General features: G+C 35.3%; 3 protein-coding genes across 7 annotated transcripts; 2 read left to right on the top strand and 1 right to left on the bottom strand.

The window, feature by feature from the left end:
- Nucleotides 1-294: 294 nt before the first annotated feature.
- Nucleotides 295-3,191, bottom strand: LOC147298670 (uncharacterized). Of its 5 annotated transcripts, none has more exons than XM_086241065.1 (7): nucleotides 2,689-3,189; nucleotides 2,469-2,529; nucleotides 1,654-2,362; nucleotides 1,392-1,520; nucleotides 1,218-1,283; nucleotides 1,023-1,088; nucleotides 295-836 (listed from the first exon to the last, which is right to left on the bottom strand). In XM_086241065.1, the coding sequence occupies exons 1-7, from the start codon at nucleotides 2,870-2,872 to the stop codon at nucleotides 615-617; spliced, it is 1,437 nt and encodes a 478-aa protein (XP_086097191.1). In that variant the 5' UTR covers nucleotides 2,873-3,189; the 3' UTR covers nucleotides 295-614. The 5 variants fall into 5 exon arrangements, with proteins under 5 accessions (XP_086097191.1, XP_086097185.1, XP_086097179.1 ...); XM_086241059.1 differs by having other exon boundaries at nucleotides 1,654-2,365; nucleotides 2,689-3,188; XM_086241053.1 differs by having other exon boundaries at nucleotides 1,029-1,088; nucleotides 1,654-2,365; nucleotides 2,469-3,191.
- A 9,326-nt stretch (nucleotides 3,192-12,517) lies between these two features.
- LOC147298669 (uncharacterized) lies at nucleotides 12,518-14,294 on the top strand. The gene has a single exon (XM_086255760.1). The coding sequence runs from the start codon at nucleotides 12,996-12,998 to the stop codon at nucleotides 13,995-13,997; it is 1,002 nt and encodes a 333-aa protein (XP_086111886.1). The 5' UTR covers nucleotides 12,518-12,995; the 3' UTR covers nucleotides 13,998-14,294.
- A 1,647-nt stretch (nucleotides 14,295-15,941) lies between these two features.
- LOC147298668 (serine protease, putative (Protein of unknown function, DUF538)) lies at nucleotides 15,942-17,065 on the top strand. The gene is made up of 2 exons (XM_086254906.1): nucleotides 15,942-16,421; nucleotides 16,794-17,065. The coding sequence occupies exons 1-2, from the start codon at nucleotides 15,998-16,000 to the stop codon at nucleotides 16,847-16,849; spliced, it is 480 nt and encodes a 159-aa protein (XP_086111032.1). The 5' UTR covers nucleotides 15,942-15,997; the 3' UTR covers nucleotides 16,850-17,065.
- The last annotated feature ends 265 nt before the right edge of the window (nucleotides 17,066-17,330 follow it).

Genomic DNA, 17,330 nt, shown 5'->3' with positions numbered 1-17,330 from the left:
TGATATGATGAGTGATGATCGAGCAGAAACCCTAAAAGCAGGAATAGTGGGCCGCCCTCTGACTAATTCCCACTACCACATCTCTTCCCCAAACATATAAACAAATGAAAAAGTTTCGACCAAAAAAGAAAACAAATGAAAAAGTTAAAACGCCAATCAAATAACCTCCACTACTCCCTCACACTCATCATCATTTTGCTCTTCTAAGTTCCAAACTAGCTAGCTACCTGTTCTTGAACAACAATATATATATATATATATATTATATATAATAAATGAAATACAATTTACAATTATACAATAAATATCGCTTTTATTTGTTTTTCTCTGATCTCCGAGATAATAAAACAAAAGGCGGTGCCACCCCACCCCTGGGAACATACATGAACAGGAACAAAAGGCTCCTTATCTCCCATATCTGCTAAATTCAGCTTTGTCAACAACAAAGATAACAACGTACTATCCCTGCCCTAATTAAACCAATATTGTCAATCTCCGCTCAATTTAGCACCTGTTCCTGTTCCGATCGAACCCACCTCTAACTAACTACATATTAATTAATTAATTAATTAATTAAGTAGTTAATTAATATTGGCTCCCTCGACCTTCTTCGATCACCTGAAAGTTGCTCCAAATGTTGGTGTCCAAAAATCAGCTGTGGTCTCATTAGCAACCGGGAATGTGCTTGAAATCGGAACCAAACACAGTCCCCGGCTTTTTAAATCTTGCTGCTTTCCTCCTCCTCCTTCTGCCTCCATTTTATTATGATCACATGTAATTCCCTGCTGTTGCTGTTGCATGAGACCTCCATTTTTCATATATGGAGTACTTAAAACCTGAAATTATTTAAATACATGCACAAAACTTACATCAGAACATATATTGTTTCTAATTGCATGTGTTTGAGGATGCTAGCTAGGGTTTAATTTCCTATTTTAAAATATTTCAATATAATAATTAATTCTGACAAAAAAAAAAAAACAAAAAAAGAAGAAGGAAAAAAAAAAATGAATGGAACATACACTGACTTGATCGTGGAGGAATTTGATGTACTCAATAGCCTCGTGGAGCACAGAAGCTGTATCAGTCTGCAAAAGATCAAAAAAGAACAAAAAGGATTCATCAAGCTCCAGTAAAGTAAAGTTTTTTCTTTCCTCAATCATGTACTGTTTGAAATTAAAAATTAGATGAAAGCAAACTCCAAAATTAAACTTCACCTTTCCGAAAGGCGAAACCAATTGCTGGAGGGCAGTGATTCGGTCCCCAAGCTTCTCTTTCCTAACCTAATAACAGCAGAAAAATAAATAAAAATCATTAACTTTAGAATTAAAGAAAAAGCTAGCTACCTCGTGGATGCAAAAAGCTTGAAGGGATGTGTCGTAGTATTGTACCTTAAAAGTTGGTAAGGGTGAAGGTGTTTCGATTCGAGCTCTTTTGAATACAGGTACTTCACAAGATGAGCTGCTGCCACTTTTCTTTACAATGGAGCTTGAGTCTTGAACATGTTCATTGGTGTTGGTCTGAGATTTCAATATTCAAATGATTAGCCTCAAAAACGTACCCTAACTAGTCATGAACAAATAATATATGCTAGCTAGCATATGTTTAATTAATTAATGTGTACAAATAATACATGTTTAATTAGTTACGTACCTTGGTAATAAAGTTGTGGCCGGAATTGGGTTTGTGCTCAAATGCTGCAGGTGCTGTATATTGTGATTGTGATGCTGAGGGAAAAAGACCAGTACTTGCAGAGGCATTCCAGAAGGGGGTATTATTGGAAAAGTGCAAGCCATGGCCGCAGCTGCCGCCTGCAGGCACTTGTTGCTTCGGTGGCTGCAGCTGTGAGGTGGGTCTTAGGCAGCTGCTGGGAGAGTATAATCTGGGCCAATTCGAAGTACTAGAAGTCGTCGGTGATAATAATAAGTCATTTGGATTATTAGGCGCCCCATAATTTGGATCAGCTGAAGAAGAATAGCTCATTGGGTGGGTGTTGAAGAGTGATTGTTGGGTTTGGGGTACAACTAGTTCAGATTCGAGTAGGCTTTGCAACAATGTTGATGAGGGGAAGCCATACGAGTTTGCCATGGCTGATGAGCTTATAGGGAACCCAGATGAATTAGACGAGCCTCGGTCAAAATTAGATAATTCTTGATTCATGGGCTTGAATTTGAAACCATTAATTGTAGAGGAATCTTTATCATCGTCATCAGCACCTACGACGCCTGAGAAAGTACTCTTGGGGCTCCAATCCTTTTGGATTTGATCATGTCTTGAGGTTTCTTGTTCATAGTTCAACTTGGTACCCATATCTTCATTCACCATGGAATGAAAATTGCTCTCACCTCTTCCACTACTGCGACTACTGCACAAGAATAATATATATATGTATATAAGATAAGCTAAGGATTTTAACTAAGAGATCGAATTAATTAAGCTAGCTGGAGCAAATAAATTCATTAACTTACATGAGCAAATTAGCTTGGTTGATGAAATCAGAGGGTGCAGTTGATGATGAAAGACCAAAACCTATCATTTGCAAGGTGGAATCAATCAAATTACTAGCGCTACCACTAGCACACTCAGTATTATGCGATTGATGATCAAAACCAATATTGTTAGAGCTATGATGATCAGAAACCGAGACAGCAACTGATGATATTGTAGTGTTGTTGTTAATTATCTCACCACAACCAGACGACGTCGTCCTTGCCTTGATGTCCACCATGTCAAGATCGTTGAGGCACCCAAAGCTCATCCCCATATGATCATTAAAACCCACCGAACATGGCGACGCCGCCACCAGCGCATGTCTCGATGAAGTAGCCCACCAGTTGCCGCCGCAAATCCCGCCCTGAAACTCCTCCGCCATACCCCAAATCTCGATCAAGCTAGTATTAAATAAACTTAATCTAGCTTTCTACTTCTCTTCCTTGCTCAGTTGCTAGCTCGCTCTCTCTTTGTGTATTTGGGGTCACGTACTATATATTTAGGAGGGAGGCTGATAGCTAGCAACTAGCAACTATGAAATATGAACTGCAATCTTGCAAATTATATATATGTGAATATCAAAAGGTTAGGGTCTCAGGGTTAGTACGGACAGTGCAAATTATTTACGAGAATCCGGTTGACATTTCTTCCAGGGGATGATTGGACATATTAGAGAGAGAGAAAGAGAGCATTCTGGATCGAATTTTCTTTGGCTTTTCTTTTAGCTTTCAACTCATTATTGTATTTTTCTTATTATTATTCTTCTAATGTTATCCATTTTTCTTATACCTTCTCTCTTGCTTTTTTTTTTTTTCAATAGTTTCAATTATTCTGTGTTTTATGATTTTTTGTGTGGAAAATTCGTGTTTCTTATGACTAAAGGGATGTGGTGGTAGTAGGATGATGATGATGGTATTTGATCTGACTGCCACATCACTGTTTTGGTCCTTTTTGGACGAATAACCTACTTATTTTTTAATTTCTTTTGTTGCAATCGGACGGTTGACAGTTGTTGTGGGTTTTAGAATAATAATGTAAAGTCCAAGATTAATCTTAAGATTAGGAACAAAGGGGGACTACAAGGACCACGTATATGATTATGAGTTACGCTTCTCAAGTTCTCAGCTCTATGTTTCTAACCCCGGGAGCCACCACAGGCGCGTCACGCTCACTTTTTAAGCCCACTTGCAATTTCAAATTGTATTTAATTGAGGAAAAACTCTACAATATATATATACACCTATCGCATGTTATACAGATGCTATAACATGTTATATAGATCATTTCTGATCATTAAATGTTGATGAATTTACTTTTTTTCTATTAGGATATGTACGTATTCTTCATCTTAAATTTGTCTGCATCATATAAGGTGAATGCTCTAAATGTTCTCTAGCTTGTTTGAGACCATATATCATGCACTTATAGACCTTGGATTCATATTATAGGCTAAATGTAATTCAGTGGACAAATTAATTAAGGCCAGGATATTGTTATTTTGGGGTCCTTAATTAATATAGTTTGGGTGCTTGGCCAAAAAAAAAAATGAATATAGTTTGGGTGGCTTTTCATTTTGTTTTCGCAGTTTTAAATACTTATTATAATATATAATAATAAGTTACCGCTACCAATCAAGTATAAAGATTTTCCACTTATTACGTTGATCGAATTCGCATATGATGCTTGCCTGTAGGGTTATAACACCACTACTTAACATTAGGATTTAAAGATTTTAATTGGTGTAATGAATTGGAGACTAAAGTGAAAATTGATCCAAATTAAAAGTACCGAATTATCCAGTGGTACTTCTAGTATGCATGGTTATAGCCTCATAGGCTGGTCCAACAAATACACCATGCATACAAGATAATATATTTCACTCTACCCTCTTTTATATCAGATAACAAATTATACCGTGTCAATGTGATACACCAAAATTATGGTCCAACCAGAAGTTTATGTCACCAAAAAGATCAAAAGGATAAGGATCTTAAGCCAACAAGTCTGGGACTAGTTAGGAAGGAAAGGAAGAAGATGGCTCTAAACGTACTCTTTAAGTCAGCTACTAGTGGTTGACTTGGCAATTAATCTGCAGCTCAATTTTTCCACAATGGAAGTCTGATATTAATTTCCACATTTGGATCCCCTGAATCGAAGAGTCAATTGAGAACATCATCAAATTTGTCGCTGATCATGTACTAGTAGTCTAGTACTACAAATATTAATACAAGAAACAGTTACCTTTAGACTAAGGAGTAGTCTACTAAGGACCACAAAATGAATATTCTGTGATGCCAAATTTAATCAAGAGTAGTTAGCTAGCCTTAGTATAAATTTAAATATTATACGATAGATTCAACAGTGATTCACAAATTTAAATTTTATTATTAAAAAAGAATTCATCAAAATATCAAATTTAAAAATTAAAAAAGTATTTTCCTGTGATAGAAAACTCAACCATGTAAATAATTTTAATTCTTAAATGTTGACGCTTCATATTTTTCCTTACCAAAGTATAGATTTTTTATTTTTAAATTTGACAGTATTACATACAATGCTCCTACTGTAAATATTCTCTCGGACCTAGGAATCTAGGTTTAAAAAAGTGTTTGCATCAACTAATTAATTAATAAGCAAAACGCAGTCTTACGGCCCATATATGTTGAAGATTTGATCAGTACTTGTACAGACAGCCAGTGATGTTGTGTTGGATGAACCATCTAAAATGCTTCAGAAAAAGCAGCTGACTTTGCACATTAAATTTCAAAAGGCATGTTAGGTCAGATCCATGAGTTGAGTTTCTGCAGCTGCTTTCCTTAATAATATATGCAATGAAGCAATCTATATATTTTGACAGTGATTATACCGATCACAGTTAGCAATTGGATCCAAACTAATTAAGAATTTTGTCAGCGACCCACGTGTGCAATAATTTTAGTTAGCTGTATTAATCATATAAAGTTGTGTGTATAGCTTAGCTCCACTGTGTTTTTTTCTTTTTTTCCTTTTTTCTTAAATTTTATAATGGACCGCCACCTAATTTTTTTTTTTTCCTTCAGAAGTTTGTACATTATACAATGGACCACAACCTAATATTGACTGCTAAAAGGGTCAAATACTAATTGATGTAGTTGATTTTATTTTATATGCTACAAGTCAATCTTCTCTAAGAAAAAAAAAATAAAGAGGAAAGACTATAACGCAATCTTTAAACCATTCAAACCACAGGTTGTTCATTTGTTGAATGCCTTAACTTTACGCTGTTTTCATTTAACATCTAATTTCAAAATCTATTTCAACTAAATTGTAAATAATTAATTATATAAATAAATGCTTAATCTTATTTGGTAGCTTAATGTGTTTTTAAACCGCCAATCAGTTAAGAGGAAGAGAATTGGATTTAAAGCATGCTTATGAGCTATGTGTGTCCTCTGAGAAGCAATATGATGAGTCAACCTGGGACCCACGCAGCACGCGCGCGTGCGTGGACACCTGGGGACTCTCAAGCTAGCTCCACAAGAGTCAAAGGCCGAGAGTGACACTGTTTTTCCTTCAAATCATTTGGCCTGGCAAACACACGTAGCATCGCCTTCACCGGCCTCCCTTCCAATCACAGCCGTCTATTCCAATAACTATCATCTAATCTCCATAGGGAATCCAGACCCACCGTACTGTAGGTGCACATACCAGACCTTGACGCGTGAATTGTTTATTTTATTTTATGTACAAATTGAAATATTTAATCAAATTAATTGACCATAGATAAAGAGGACAAAAATTTTATATTTTATCATACAAGACTTTATTTCCCTAACGTGAGATTATCTCTCACTAAACATACTAACATAGGCACTATACAAATATACTTTTCTTCTTATTTATCTTTAAAATATTGTATAATTTAAATTTTTAAGTCATATAATAGGTATATATGTTTATTTTATCTATCTTTTTCATATGTTATCTCCTATAATGAAAGAGATAAATATATAAAATATAAAAACATGTAATTCCCAAGTCAGAAACAGGGCACTGGATTAAAAGGTGACATTAATTTTATATATAGATTGTAGGGCATTACCTTATAATGGGTAAGTGAATTAAGAGTCGGCTTGCACTTGAGAGTAAGACAACATCTAGCTACTCGCTTTCTTTTGAGTCTTGATAAAGAAAATTAAATTAATTAGGTCACACCCATGACCCATCCAACTCTTGGATTTTCTTCTCGTCTTCTTATGCATTCAGAAATGTTCCTTCCTCAAGAAAATGACCACTTTGGACCCTCATGCTCATGTCATGCCTTATGACTCCCTACCATACCCCGAATGGTTGTTCATCTTTGTTGTTATCAGATAAATTAAGATCTTCGCAATAAAATTTGCATAATAATAATATTGTACATCTATATTAATTGTACTTAAATTTGCTAGCTTTTGAAGTAACCACCTACCCATAATTACTTGGATTAGGGGGATGCACTTTTGGGTTATGTCAAAGTTTTTTTTTTTGGGTAAGAGAGTTATGTCAAAGATAAAAGGATGCAATTATATATATCATCTCTATTACAACATATATACATTATAATTATATATGTTAACAAGTTTATTATAAATCATAATTCGTGTATATACATATGTGAGCTCCTTAAATCCTCACCCAATTCTCATACATGCAATAATATGAATGTGATGTCATTCTGAGATAATCTTGAGGTGTACATGATGACAAAAGAAATAGACACGTGGTAAGACAAAGTGGACCCACAAAAATAGAGATCATGTAATAGTACCACGAGATCACGTGGCATGCCCAGTCACCGGCCCATGAAAATGAGAATAAAATGAACAAGATAAATAACAAAACGAAAAATGAGAAATAAGAAATTGAAGGACTCAAGGGTGTGTAATGTGTGTTGTCCAACGCTTGAAAAGGAAGAAAAGAGTAAAAACAAAAACGAGTTTGTATGGCCACTAGTTGACCACTTGACCATGTGATTTGAGTCCAATTTTATGGAAGTGGACCATTTGCTTTGTAAAACAAACGTGTTTTGTTTGCCCCATATATCCTTAGTCAACCCTAAACTAAGTAAAACATGCACCATTGTTAGAGCCGTCCATTATCCTATTCTTTTGTTTCTTTATATATATATAGTACAGGCAGGCAGGGGATCGATATAATATTTGGGTGTTGGGTAGGTGTGTTTCACAAAATTCTTATTCAAATATGTTACCAAAAAACATAGTTCTTGATTATGATAGATGATATTTTATTCAATTAGGAGTTAATTAGCTAATGGTTTAATCATCATGCAAGTCAAATTACTTCGATCTCGTTGAAACATGATACGAGGTTCATTTGGAAAACTATATACTAAACGGTACTTGATAAATGACCAATCTCAACAAGCATTCCATCACTCACAATACCAAGGTCACCAACAGAAAGCCCATAAATGACTTCTTGAGCATCTACCTCTCTCTCTTTTTGTTTTTTTTGTGTGTGTCAAAGAACATCTATTTTTATAATAACGGAGTGGAGTCCCAATTTAGGTTTCGAATTTGTAAAGGTCTTTTAGATATAACATTATTTTGAATATTCTATTTTAGAGTAGTTTCAATAAGTAAATAAATATAAGTGAAATTTTTTTCTTTTCACATCAGATAATAACTTAAGTATGAATTTATAGTTTAAAGACGTGCATATAATATATGCATCATGTTTTTCTTAGTAAGCAATTAAGCATATTGTATTGATGTGGGAATAGAGCATGTTCAATAGAAAAATGATTAAAGACAAAATTAAAGCTCTAAACCTGCTTTTCTTGCAGTCCTACTTCTTATTTTTTCTTTTAGATTGAGTAGCTGTTCTAGTCTACTTGTTCTAATCTTTGTAGCCTTCACCTACTCTCTCTCTCTCTCTCTCTCTCTCTCTCTCTCTCTCTCTCACACACACATATCCAAAATGTAATCCTATTCTAAATAAGGTTTTAATTTGTTTCCTCCAAGGCCATCTCTCTCAAGATTGACTTCCATGAGATTAAATTAACGTCTTGTAATGCATTTTCCACCAAAGAGGAGGCTCCTAAATTCCAAAGAATGACAAGTCATTAATCATTGGCTTTGTTGACCCTATGAAACGTCACCAAGTTGGTCTTCCCTTTGGCCCTTGGGTGGGGTTGACATGGATTATCGTCCCATGTTAATTTGATGAAATTGAAAAACATTCCTTTAGTCATTGATCATTGGGTCCCACATGTCATGAAACCTCCTTTAATTAATTACAAGATGGTTTAATTAATTAATTAATTGGGATACATTGATTGAAACATGGTTCATGCCATGTCTCAAGCTCTTCACGCAAATCCTAATCAATATCTTTAATTCATCATGCTCTTAATTTGATTAGGACGCTAATTAATATTTAATTTCTATGTATTATTATTGCATCTAAAAGCTTTTAGAATCGGTTTATCTTTAATTAATCTTACGAATGTAGAAGTATAGACCGTAGAGTAGAACTCATCATTTTTCATAGTTGTAATAATTTGTCCTAGGTTTCTCCATTCACAAAATGCTATCCTAATTGATTCTTTCTCAGAGCCGAAGTCACAATTTTTTTTTCTTTCATTTATTTTAGACTCCAATTATTGTTGTCTCTGCTCAATCTAATCTTCATATACGTGTATGTAAATATTCTACCACTAAAACTATAACTTAAGTCTAATATAAATTAATATTTTCAAATATACAAATTGATCTTACCAAACTATTGGTCTAGTGAAATTACTTTTCATTATATTGAAAGAGGTTTTAAATTCAAATTCTCTTTCATCATGTACATGTAAAGAAAAATATATGTCATTGATCTCATATAAATTAAGTTTTCAATGAATAATCGATTCAATCACAAGTTTTTAATTCACACAAAGAGGTTCTAAAATATGTTCTCCTATAAATCACTGCGTCCAATGGCGGATCGACGTTGGGAGGTAGGGGGTTGGGCGACCCCCCAACACCGGTGACCCCTAGCTCCCCTTGAAACACCCTTCTCAGCCGCTGGTGACCCTCCAACGCCCACCAACTACTTGATGAAACACCCCTCGAAGTAGGCAAGCAGCCTTCTGGCTTCTGCAATTTATCTATTTTTTCAGTTTAGCCTAACCAAAACTACATCGTTTTGAGCTAGACTTAATTTTTTTTAAAGTACCTTGCTCAAAATGACACTGTTTTGAGCCATAAATTAGAAAGAAAAAAAAACAAACAAACAAAACCTGGTTACTGACTACCCGAGCCCCCCATTCCCCCAGCCCCAACTCCAAACCTTAACCAACCAAACCCCAAAATTCCCAATACCCAACCCAAAAACCAACACCCAACCACATTTCGCTGCGGCTGATCCCTAGCCACCATCACTGGTCAACTGCCCATACCACATTTCTCAAGTTTCAATTTTCAAGTAAGTTTCAAACCCTAACTTCCAAATTCCCAATTCATCTTAAATTGATAATAGATGATGTTTTTTAATTAATTTATAAGATTATTGTGATGAAATTAGTGGTTTATTGATGATTAATTGATTTATTGACATTTATTTGATTTTTTTTTTTTAGTACAAGAAAGGGAGGAGGGTTTGAACCTGGGTGTGTAGGGGGAAGCTATTGTCCTCGGCCAACTAGGCCAATCCCATTTCACATATTTATTTGATTATTAGACTTTGGTTGATTAATTGATTATTGAAGATTAATCGATTATTGGAAATTGGTTGATTAATTGATTAATTGGAAATTTAGAATAGCAAATTGAATTTTTTTTTTATTAATTGGCATGTGAAGAATTATTTAACAATATTTTAAGAGAAATTTTCAACGTGTACATTTTTTTTTTTTTGAACTTTTACACCATGACGCCCAGGTTAGGAATTCTGGATCCGCCACTCACTCCATAAGTCTTGTATCTATGTACATCATAGAGACAATTTCTAAGAGGGGTCAATCTTATTGTAATTGATCAAAGGACTTGGAACATCAAAGGAAGTGTTTTTGCATGTTTCATGATGGTAAAATGGAGTTGGGAGATGGGTTGGACCTACTCTTTCTGTTTCTTTCTCTAATGTCATAATTGCTAAAGAAAATATTTCGACACTAATTTTTCTCAATAAAACAAATAAAAACATATCTTCTTCTTTCCTCTTTCTGTTCCTTATCTGAGATCTTTAGGTTCTCAAATCTAATTTATATGTAATAAAATGTCCAACCAACCTCACAGAGGTGACCATAAGGAAGTTGACAGTGAGTTCTCCAAGATTAGGTTGCTTTTATTAAAGAATAATACACGAAGATTTATTTTGGGAAAAGTTGCACTTTTTGTACGTAGCTGGTGAAGAAGTTTGATGGTTAAGTAACTTGCCCTGCGTATATATATGATATATATATATATAATACATATAAGACATACACAACATAAAACTAACATCAAGGAGAGTCACATACAACAACTTTTTGTAGTATATGAGGCTAAGAGACAATTAAGCATGGAGAACAAGACGAGACAATGTTGTCAATTATGTTTCCAATTTAATTAAGTCAAATTCGTGAGATACCCCCTTATCTTATATGGGTCAATGTTACTTTCGTGCCCTCCCTCCTACCAAAAAAAAAAAAATGTTACTTTCGTCCAAGAATTAAATTCTAAAACATGCATTATACAAATGCTTTTCCTTTAATCACTTATGACATTACATTTTTTTAATTAGAGAAAAATAATGTGATCATTCACTAGACTATATCTCATCAAGTACATGCTAGACTACTCATACGTAACGGTCCTTCTAGATATTTTTTTTTTTTTTTTTTTTTTAAATTCAGGGAGGAGAGATCCGAATCGTAGAGCAAAATACCTAATTACTCAAATTTTTATAAAATTTTTCTACTCTCAATTTGTTAAAGTCCCAAGGATGTGTGAAACAGGCATTGGGAGGCTAACAATTAAATACAAAATTAGAAAAACATCAAATGTATAAACAATTGGTTTAGTTGTTTTATTAATTTCCCTGTTTCCTGGTGTTCCTCGCGTATCTTCTAAAGAAAACAAGTTTTGTTGAACTGCTAATATTAATAAGATTTGGTCAAGTTCTAATCATAAAATAAGAGTCTTATATTTTTTTAAGAGGCTGAATTATCATTGACGTATCCAGGTAGGCCTTTTCTCCATTTTCTTCAACTGGGTTCGACAATCTTAGTGATGTAATATGCACCTAATCTTGTAATTACTCAGAAAATTAAGTACCCAATTCTTAATGCTTTGAGTCAGCTGAATAGCTGATGGATGATTGTTCGATCAAGTCAATTGTGGAGAAGAAATCAATGTCAAAATTTATTTGAAGGCCCATGGTCTTTGGGCCACAACCTGGAACCTGATATGGCCCAACCCAAAATAAGTTGGGCCTTTTTATTAGTCATAGTTGTGGACTTCTATCCTGCTAAATATGAGTTGACTCGAGTATGATCTTATTGGGAGATTGGTCTGGCCCATCTGGCCAAAATTTAAACTTGAATTAAGAAATGATAGTTGTCTTCTCTTTTGTGATTTTTTTCTTATCACGCGGGATGCGCACTATAGTCTTATAATCAGAAATGTTCATTTTAGTTCATTTTTTAAAAATTATATATTTAAAAAATAATTAAATAAAAAATTATTTAGGCACCTAACTATTATTAAATAAATATACTGTGAATTTTACTGTTACCAAATAACATTTTTATTTGATAACAATATATGAGCAAATGATTTGATTAATTTTTTTGAGCGATGATCTTTATATGATTATTTAAATATAAAACTACCATGCACAATAAAGAGGAGAAGAGAAAATGTACAAAGAGATGGCAACGAGTATTACCCACCCTTCCATTATGAAATGCATTTATGCTGTTCTGGGCCTTCTGGCAACCATGGAAGCATTGAAGGGTGTAGGTGTCAAATGCCAAAGAGAAGTAATGGCCTTCTAGTGGGACCATGATATTGACAAATCAACAACTTGAGTGTAGACTTTGTGCAGCCTGCACATGCTGCCATGACTCTTATGCACTTGCCATAATTCCCAAACCGAAAGAAACTATGCAACAAAAAATCCAAAAGTGAAAGAAAAATTGAAGTATCGGATTCTTCCAAGCGAAATTTCCCGGGATTCTTTCTCTGTCACAGGTCTCAATCCATCTTCTGGCAAAGGTATGGGCCGTATGGCTATGAAATGCTATGTCCTGAACTCCATAAGCTAAAGGCAAAGGGTATGTAGCCAGTTTCCTAATGTACTGACAATTAATCAGTGAACCCACCATTCCTTTTTCTTGCACAGTTGCATATTCACACATTTTCTTCCCAAACAGATAAGATTTCTGTGGATGGTAGGAATCTCAATAATCAGTTGTAGAATTCAGTGTATTTCCTATGCTCATTCTACAAGCATTTTCTAATTCCAAGCTAATAAACATGAATTGATCATCCATAATGGCCTACAACAGCTCCACCTACTATGAGTCTGATGATGATGTTGATGTTGGTGAGTATTATTTAACCCCTTATGCTGATCACACTTATCATGATTCTGCTCTAGAATTAGATCAAAGATCAATTTCTTACTCTGGCCATGAACCCAGCTTTCAGAACTTGTTTGAGTATGACCCAACTCCATATTACCATGCTTGTCATTCTACTCCAACTTGGCCAACAGCTATTTCATACTCTGCCTCTGCTTACACCAACCCCATATCCATCAAATATGACCCAAAATTTTATGAGCAGAGTTATGATTCTGCTGTGACTCGGTTTGTGGTGTCTTACTCTGTGTCCGAGTTTAATGAGCCTGAATGGGAAGAATATGATCCCACACCTTATGGTGGTGGGTATGATCCTGCCCAATTTTATGGTAGGCCCCTTCCACCTTCAGATGAAACTTGTTACCCTCGTTCTGCAATTGGTGATCTAAATGCCCAAAATGCCCCCTCTTTCAATGGTGTAAGTACTGATGGGTCTGTATCTATCATACCCTTTACTGGTAAAGAAGAAATTGATGAACAAGCTACAGAAAAAGTACCACTCAATGGAAGCCAACCAACCCAAGCTAATGAAGAAGATGAGCAGCAGCAGCACCAAGATAGCAGTGAATTAGATCAACCAAGTCACCTACATGACAATGGCCAAAAGGAAATTCAGGGAAATGGGTCAAGGGAAGCATATGGTTATGAATATGAGAAGCAAGTACAATATCAAGTTCCTAGTGGGTATGGCTTGGAAGCCATGGACCTTTGTGAAAGTCTATTTGGCTACTGGCCTTGTCTGTCTCGCGATTTTAAGAGAGGCAATGGGGCTTGTCAAGAATTTTCTGCTGAGGGAAGATTAGATGACAACCCATATTGGGGAGGAGCTGCAGATTATCTCTTTGGAAGCTCATATCCATATGCTGAAAGAAGGGATGAAGGAAGTAACTATGGGCATTGGGGACCTTTGTAAGTATTTAGGCCTATGAAAGAATGACATTATCTGCAGGAACAGCCTCAGTATAGGCAGGTTGAGTATGAGGAGGATTCATTGTTGAATAAATTCAAGATGTTTTGAAGATTAATTGTAACAACTTTAATTGGCTTGTGGTTGTCCACATCTTTTCTTTACTTGTCAGAGTCTTGGTTTGTAAGAAATGAATAATTATGCTGGACAATCTCTCTCTTAATTACTGGAATAAACTGTCTAGTCTGTTTCTACTGATTGCATTTACTTGATGAGATAATGACAGCAGTTAAGTTATCAGCAGGCAAATTTACCAACTTAATTATGGGCCATTAGCATGGATCAAATGAAAGCATGTGTGACTGAAGATAACAATTAATGATAATATATTGTTCTTTAAGGCATATATTAGATTTGGTGCTTATGACTTGATTATGCTGCCTAATGCATCATCAACATCATCTTCCTTAGATATATGACAGAATAATTAAGCATGTCTCTCATGCACGTCCAACAAACTAATTGCCCAAAACCAAACCACCAAAACTTTTGTATTTATCAATACCCCTTTGGCCCTTCCACCCCTTCTGAAGAAGTAAAGCAGCAGTTAAAAAGAAGGTAGCTCAGCTCTCTGCCCTTCTCATTGCATTTCCAACCCACAACTTAGTTGCTTGGTATGATTCAAATTTTCAAAATACCCTTCATTATGGTGTGTGTGGGTACATTTGCAGACATTAGTGGCCTTGTTCCATTATGAAATTTGCTTTAGTTTAGTTTACCATCTTGCTCCCTAGATAGTACAATCTGACTAGTAATTATTTTGTATAACCGATATACAATTATGCTGTAACAAATTCACGTATTATAGTATTGGTAGATGTTATTAACACTATACCCTATAAGTATAAATCTATCGTCCACCCATATTATAATATTGATTCACAACATTCTTCCCAATTTGTAATAATTCCAATAACATCACTTGCATCACTCTAAAGCAATAGTTGTAAAATTTGTGTCTAACGCAAATTGAAGTCCCATCTTGATGAAAAGAAAAAGATGCTAAATATGTCTATCTCTCTCATTAAGTGACGGATCAACTCATGATTTACCGTAAAATGTTTTTGGGCTAATTACAAAGTACCCCTCCCAAGTTTGTTGTCATTTTCAATTCTCCCCATAGTGTTTCAATTTTTTCAATGTACATATAGTTTTCAATTTTTGTCACCTATTACCAAACTCACTTAGGCTGATCGTTTGGTCAATTGTTAAGCGGTGACACGACATGCATGAGGTCCTTTTTTTTTTTTTTTTTTATGTGGAAACCTAGTTGGCACTATATGGACAATAACAACATATAATAATTTAGAAATAGAAATAGAAGGAGGGTTTGAGCAGGGGTGGATCTGCAGAAGAATGAGAAAGCTAGAGAGAAAGAGAGAGAAAGAAGAAGGGTTTGAAGGGTGGGGGTGGATCAGAATCATGAGAAGAAGGATGGGAGAATGGGAGAGAGAGAAAGAGTAAAAAGAAAAAGGGTTTGATGGTAGGTGGATCTATATAAGTAGAGGGGGAGGAGAGAAATTCAATCATCTGTATTGAGCCTACATCAGTTGAGAGGCGGGCCCACAAAGAGGCACACATATTACCGGTTGACCAACCGGTCAAACTTAACTAAAGAATTGCATTGACTTTAAATTGAAAACTACACGCAGTGCATTAAAAAAATTAAATGAAAATGAAGGCCAACTTGGGAAAGCTATTTGTAATTAGCCCAATATTTTTTAACCCAACCTGACTTGACTCCTGATATTAAGAAACAGTGTTGGGCTGGGCTTACCCTCTAGTCCTGGCTCGATAGTAATTTAAAATATATTATAAGCATTTTTGCCTCATTATAAAACCTTTAGCCGCAAAAAAACAAAACCTTAAATTAAAGGAAAACTTGTTGAAACCTCAGACATTCATTCAGCTTTGTCCTTTCAATTTTGGAAGTCCCCTCACTCACAATGTCCCTGACACCCGTATCTCTGCTCACTCTGCTTGTTCTTCTTCTTCCTCTCACAGCTTTCTCTTCCCTCCACAACCTCCTCCAAAGCCAAGGCCTCCCAGTGGGGCTCTTCCCAGACAATGTAAAGTCCTACAATTTTGACCAGATGGGTCGGCTGGAAGTGCACCTGGACTGTCCATGCATGGCCAAGTTTGAGACCAGGGTCTACTTCGACCGCACAGTCAGAGCCAACCTCAGCTATGGTGGGCTGATGGGCTTGGAGGGTCTGACCCAGGAAGAGCTTTTTCTTTGGCTGCCAGTGAAGGGAATCTCAGTGACTGATCCATCCTCTGGTCTGATCTTGTTTGATATTGGTGTTGCCCACAAGCAGCTTTCTCTTTCTCTCTTTGAAGACCCTCCTGTCTGTAAGCCTCAGGCTCAAGGTAAAGTCTCCACCTTTTTCACTTTTTTCCCTCTTCTCTGATCTCTCTACAGTTTGTGTAGATTAATTGGTACTGTTTGTGTTCTTAATTTTTCTTGCTCTTTTAAAACCATTGTAGCTAGAAAGCTGTTTGATCAATTAGGGTGACTAAATCTTCCCCTATTTGATAAAGATTTGGATTTAAGAATCTAACAGAAATTGTAAGCTGTCAATTTCTGTTTTTTGTTTCTTTTCCTCTTTTACTTGGCCTTTTCTTGGCAGCCAAACAGAGGCCAAGCCAATTAAATTCCAATTGTCTATTTGATCCCATGTATTCTTGGGACTTTGTAGCATTAAGGGGTGAGAAAACTAACTTCAGAAGTATGGAATGCAGGCATTTCATTAAACAAGGATGGGAGGAAGAAGACTGGATTTCAGGCCCAGAGATGAAAGATTAATCTTTTTGTTACAGAGAATTTTCTCCTCTTTTTGTTTTGTTTGTAGTTTTTTTTTCTTTTTAAAAAAACATTTGAGAAAAAAAAAAAAAGAGTGTTAATGTTCATAGAAGCTGTCAAGATTGTAAAGAAAGGAAAACTGAGTATAAGAATCAAATGATAAAGTTTTGGAATTCTTAGATTCTCAACTAATGAAATTATATGTCCAGCATTTGCTTTTGTCACTTATTTCAAAGGGAAAGATGTTTTATTCTTTCTCGTCAACCAAATTGTCCGGGGATGAGGATTCGAAATTTTGGGTCTTCATTTGGTCTCAGTAGTTAGTTTTTACTTGGTCACTAAGCCTGTAGTATTGGTTGGCTGTCTTGTGGTATTTGCTTGTGATGTTATGTCCTTCTGTTGGTTGCTAACAAAATGTCTCAAGGCCAAAACTCAAAACCACATAGTTCATATATATACTTTCTGCATTTATTGGA

Source organism: Dryas octopetala, chromosome 1, assembly GCF_963921425.1.
Source record: "Dryas octopetala chromosome 1, drDryOcto1.1, whole genome shotgun sequence".
Lineage (NCBI taxonomy): Eukaryota > Viridiplantae > Streptophyta > Magnoliopsida > Rosales > Rosaceae > Dryas > Dryas octopetala.
The sequence above is the reverse complement of the archived record's forward strand: the minus strand, read 5'-3'. Positions and strand labels throughout refer to the sequence as shown.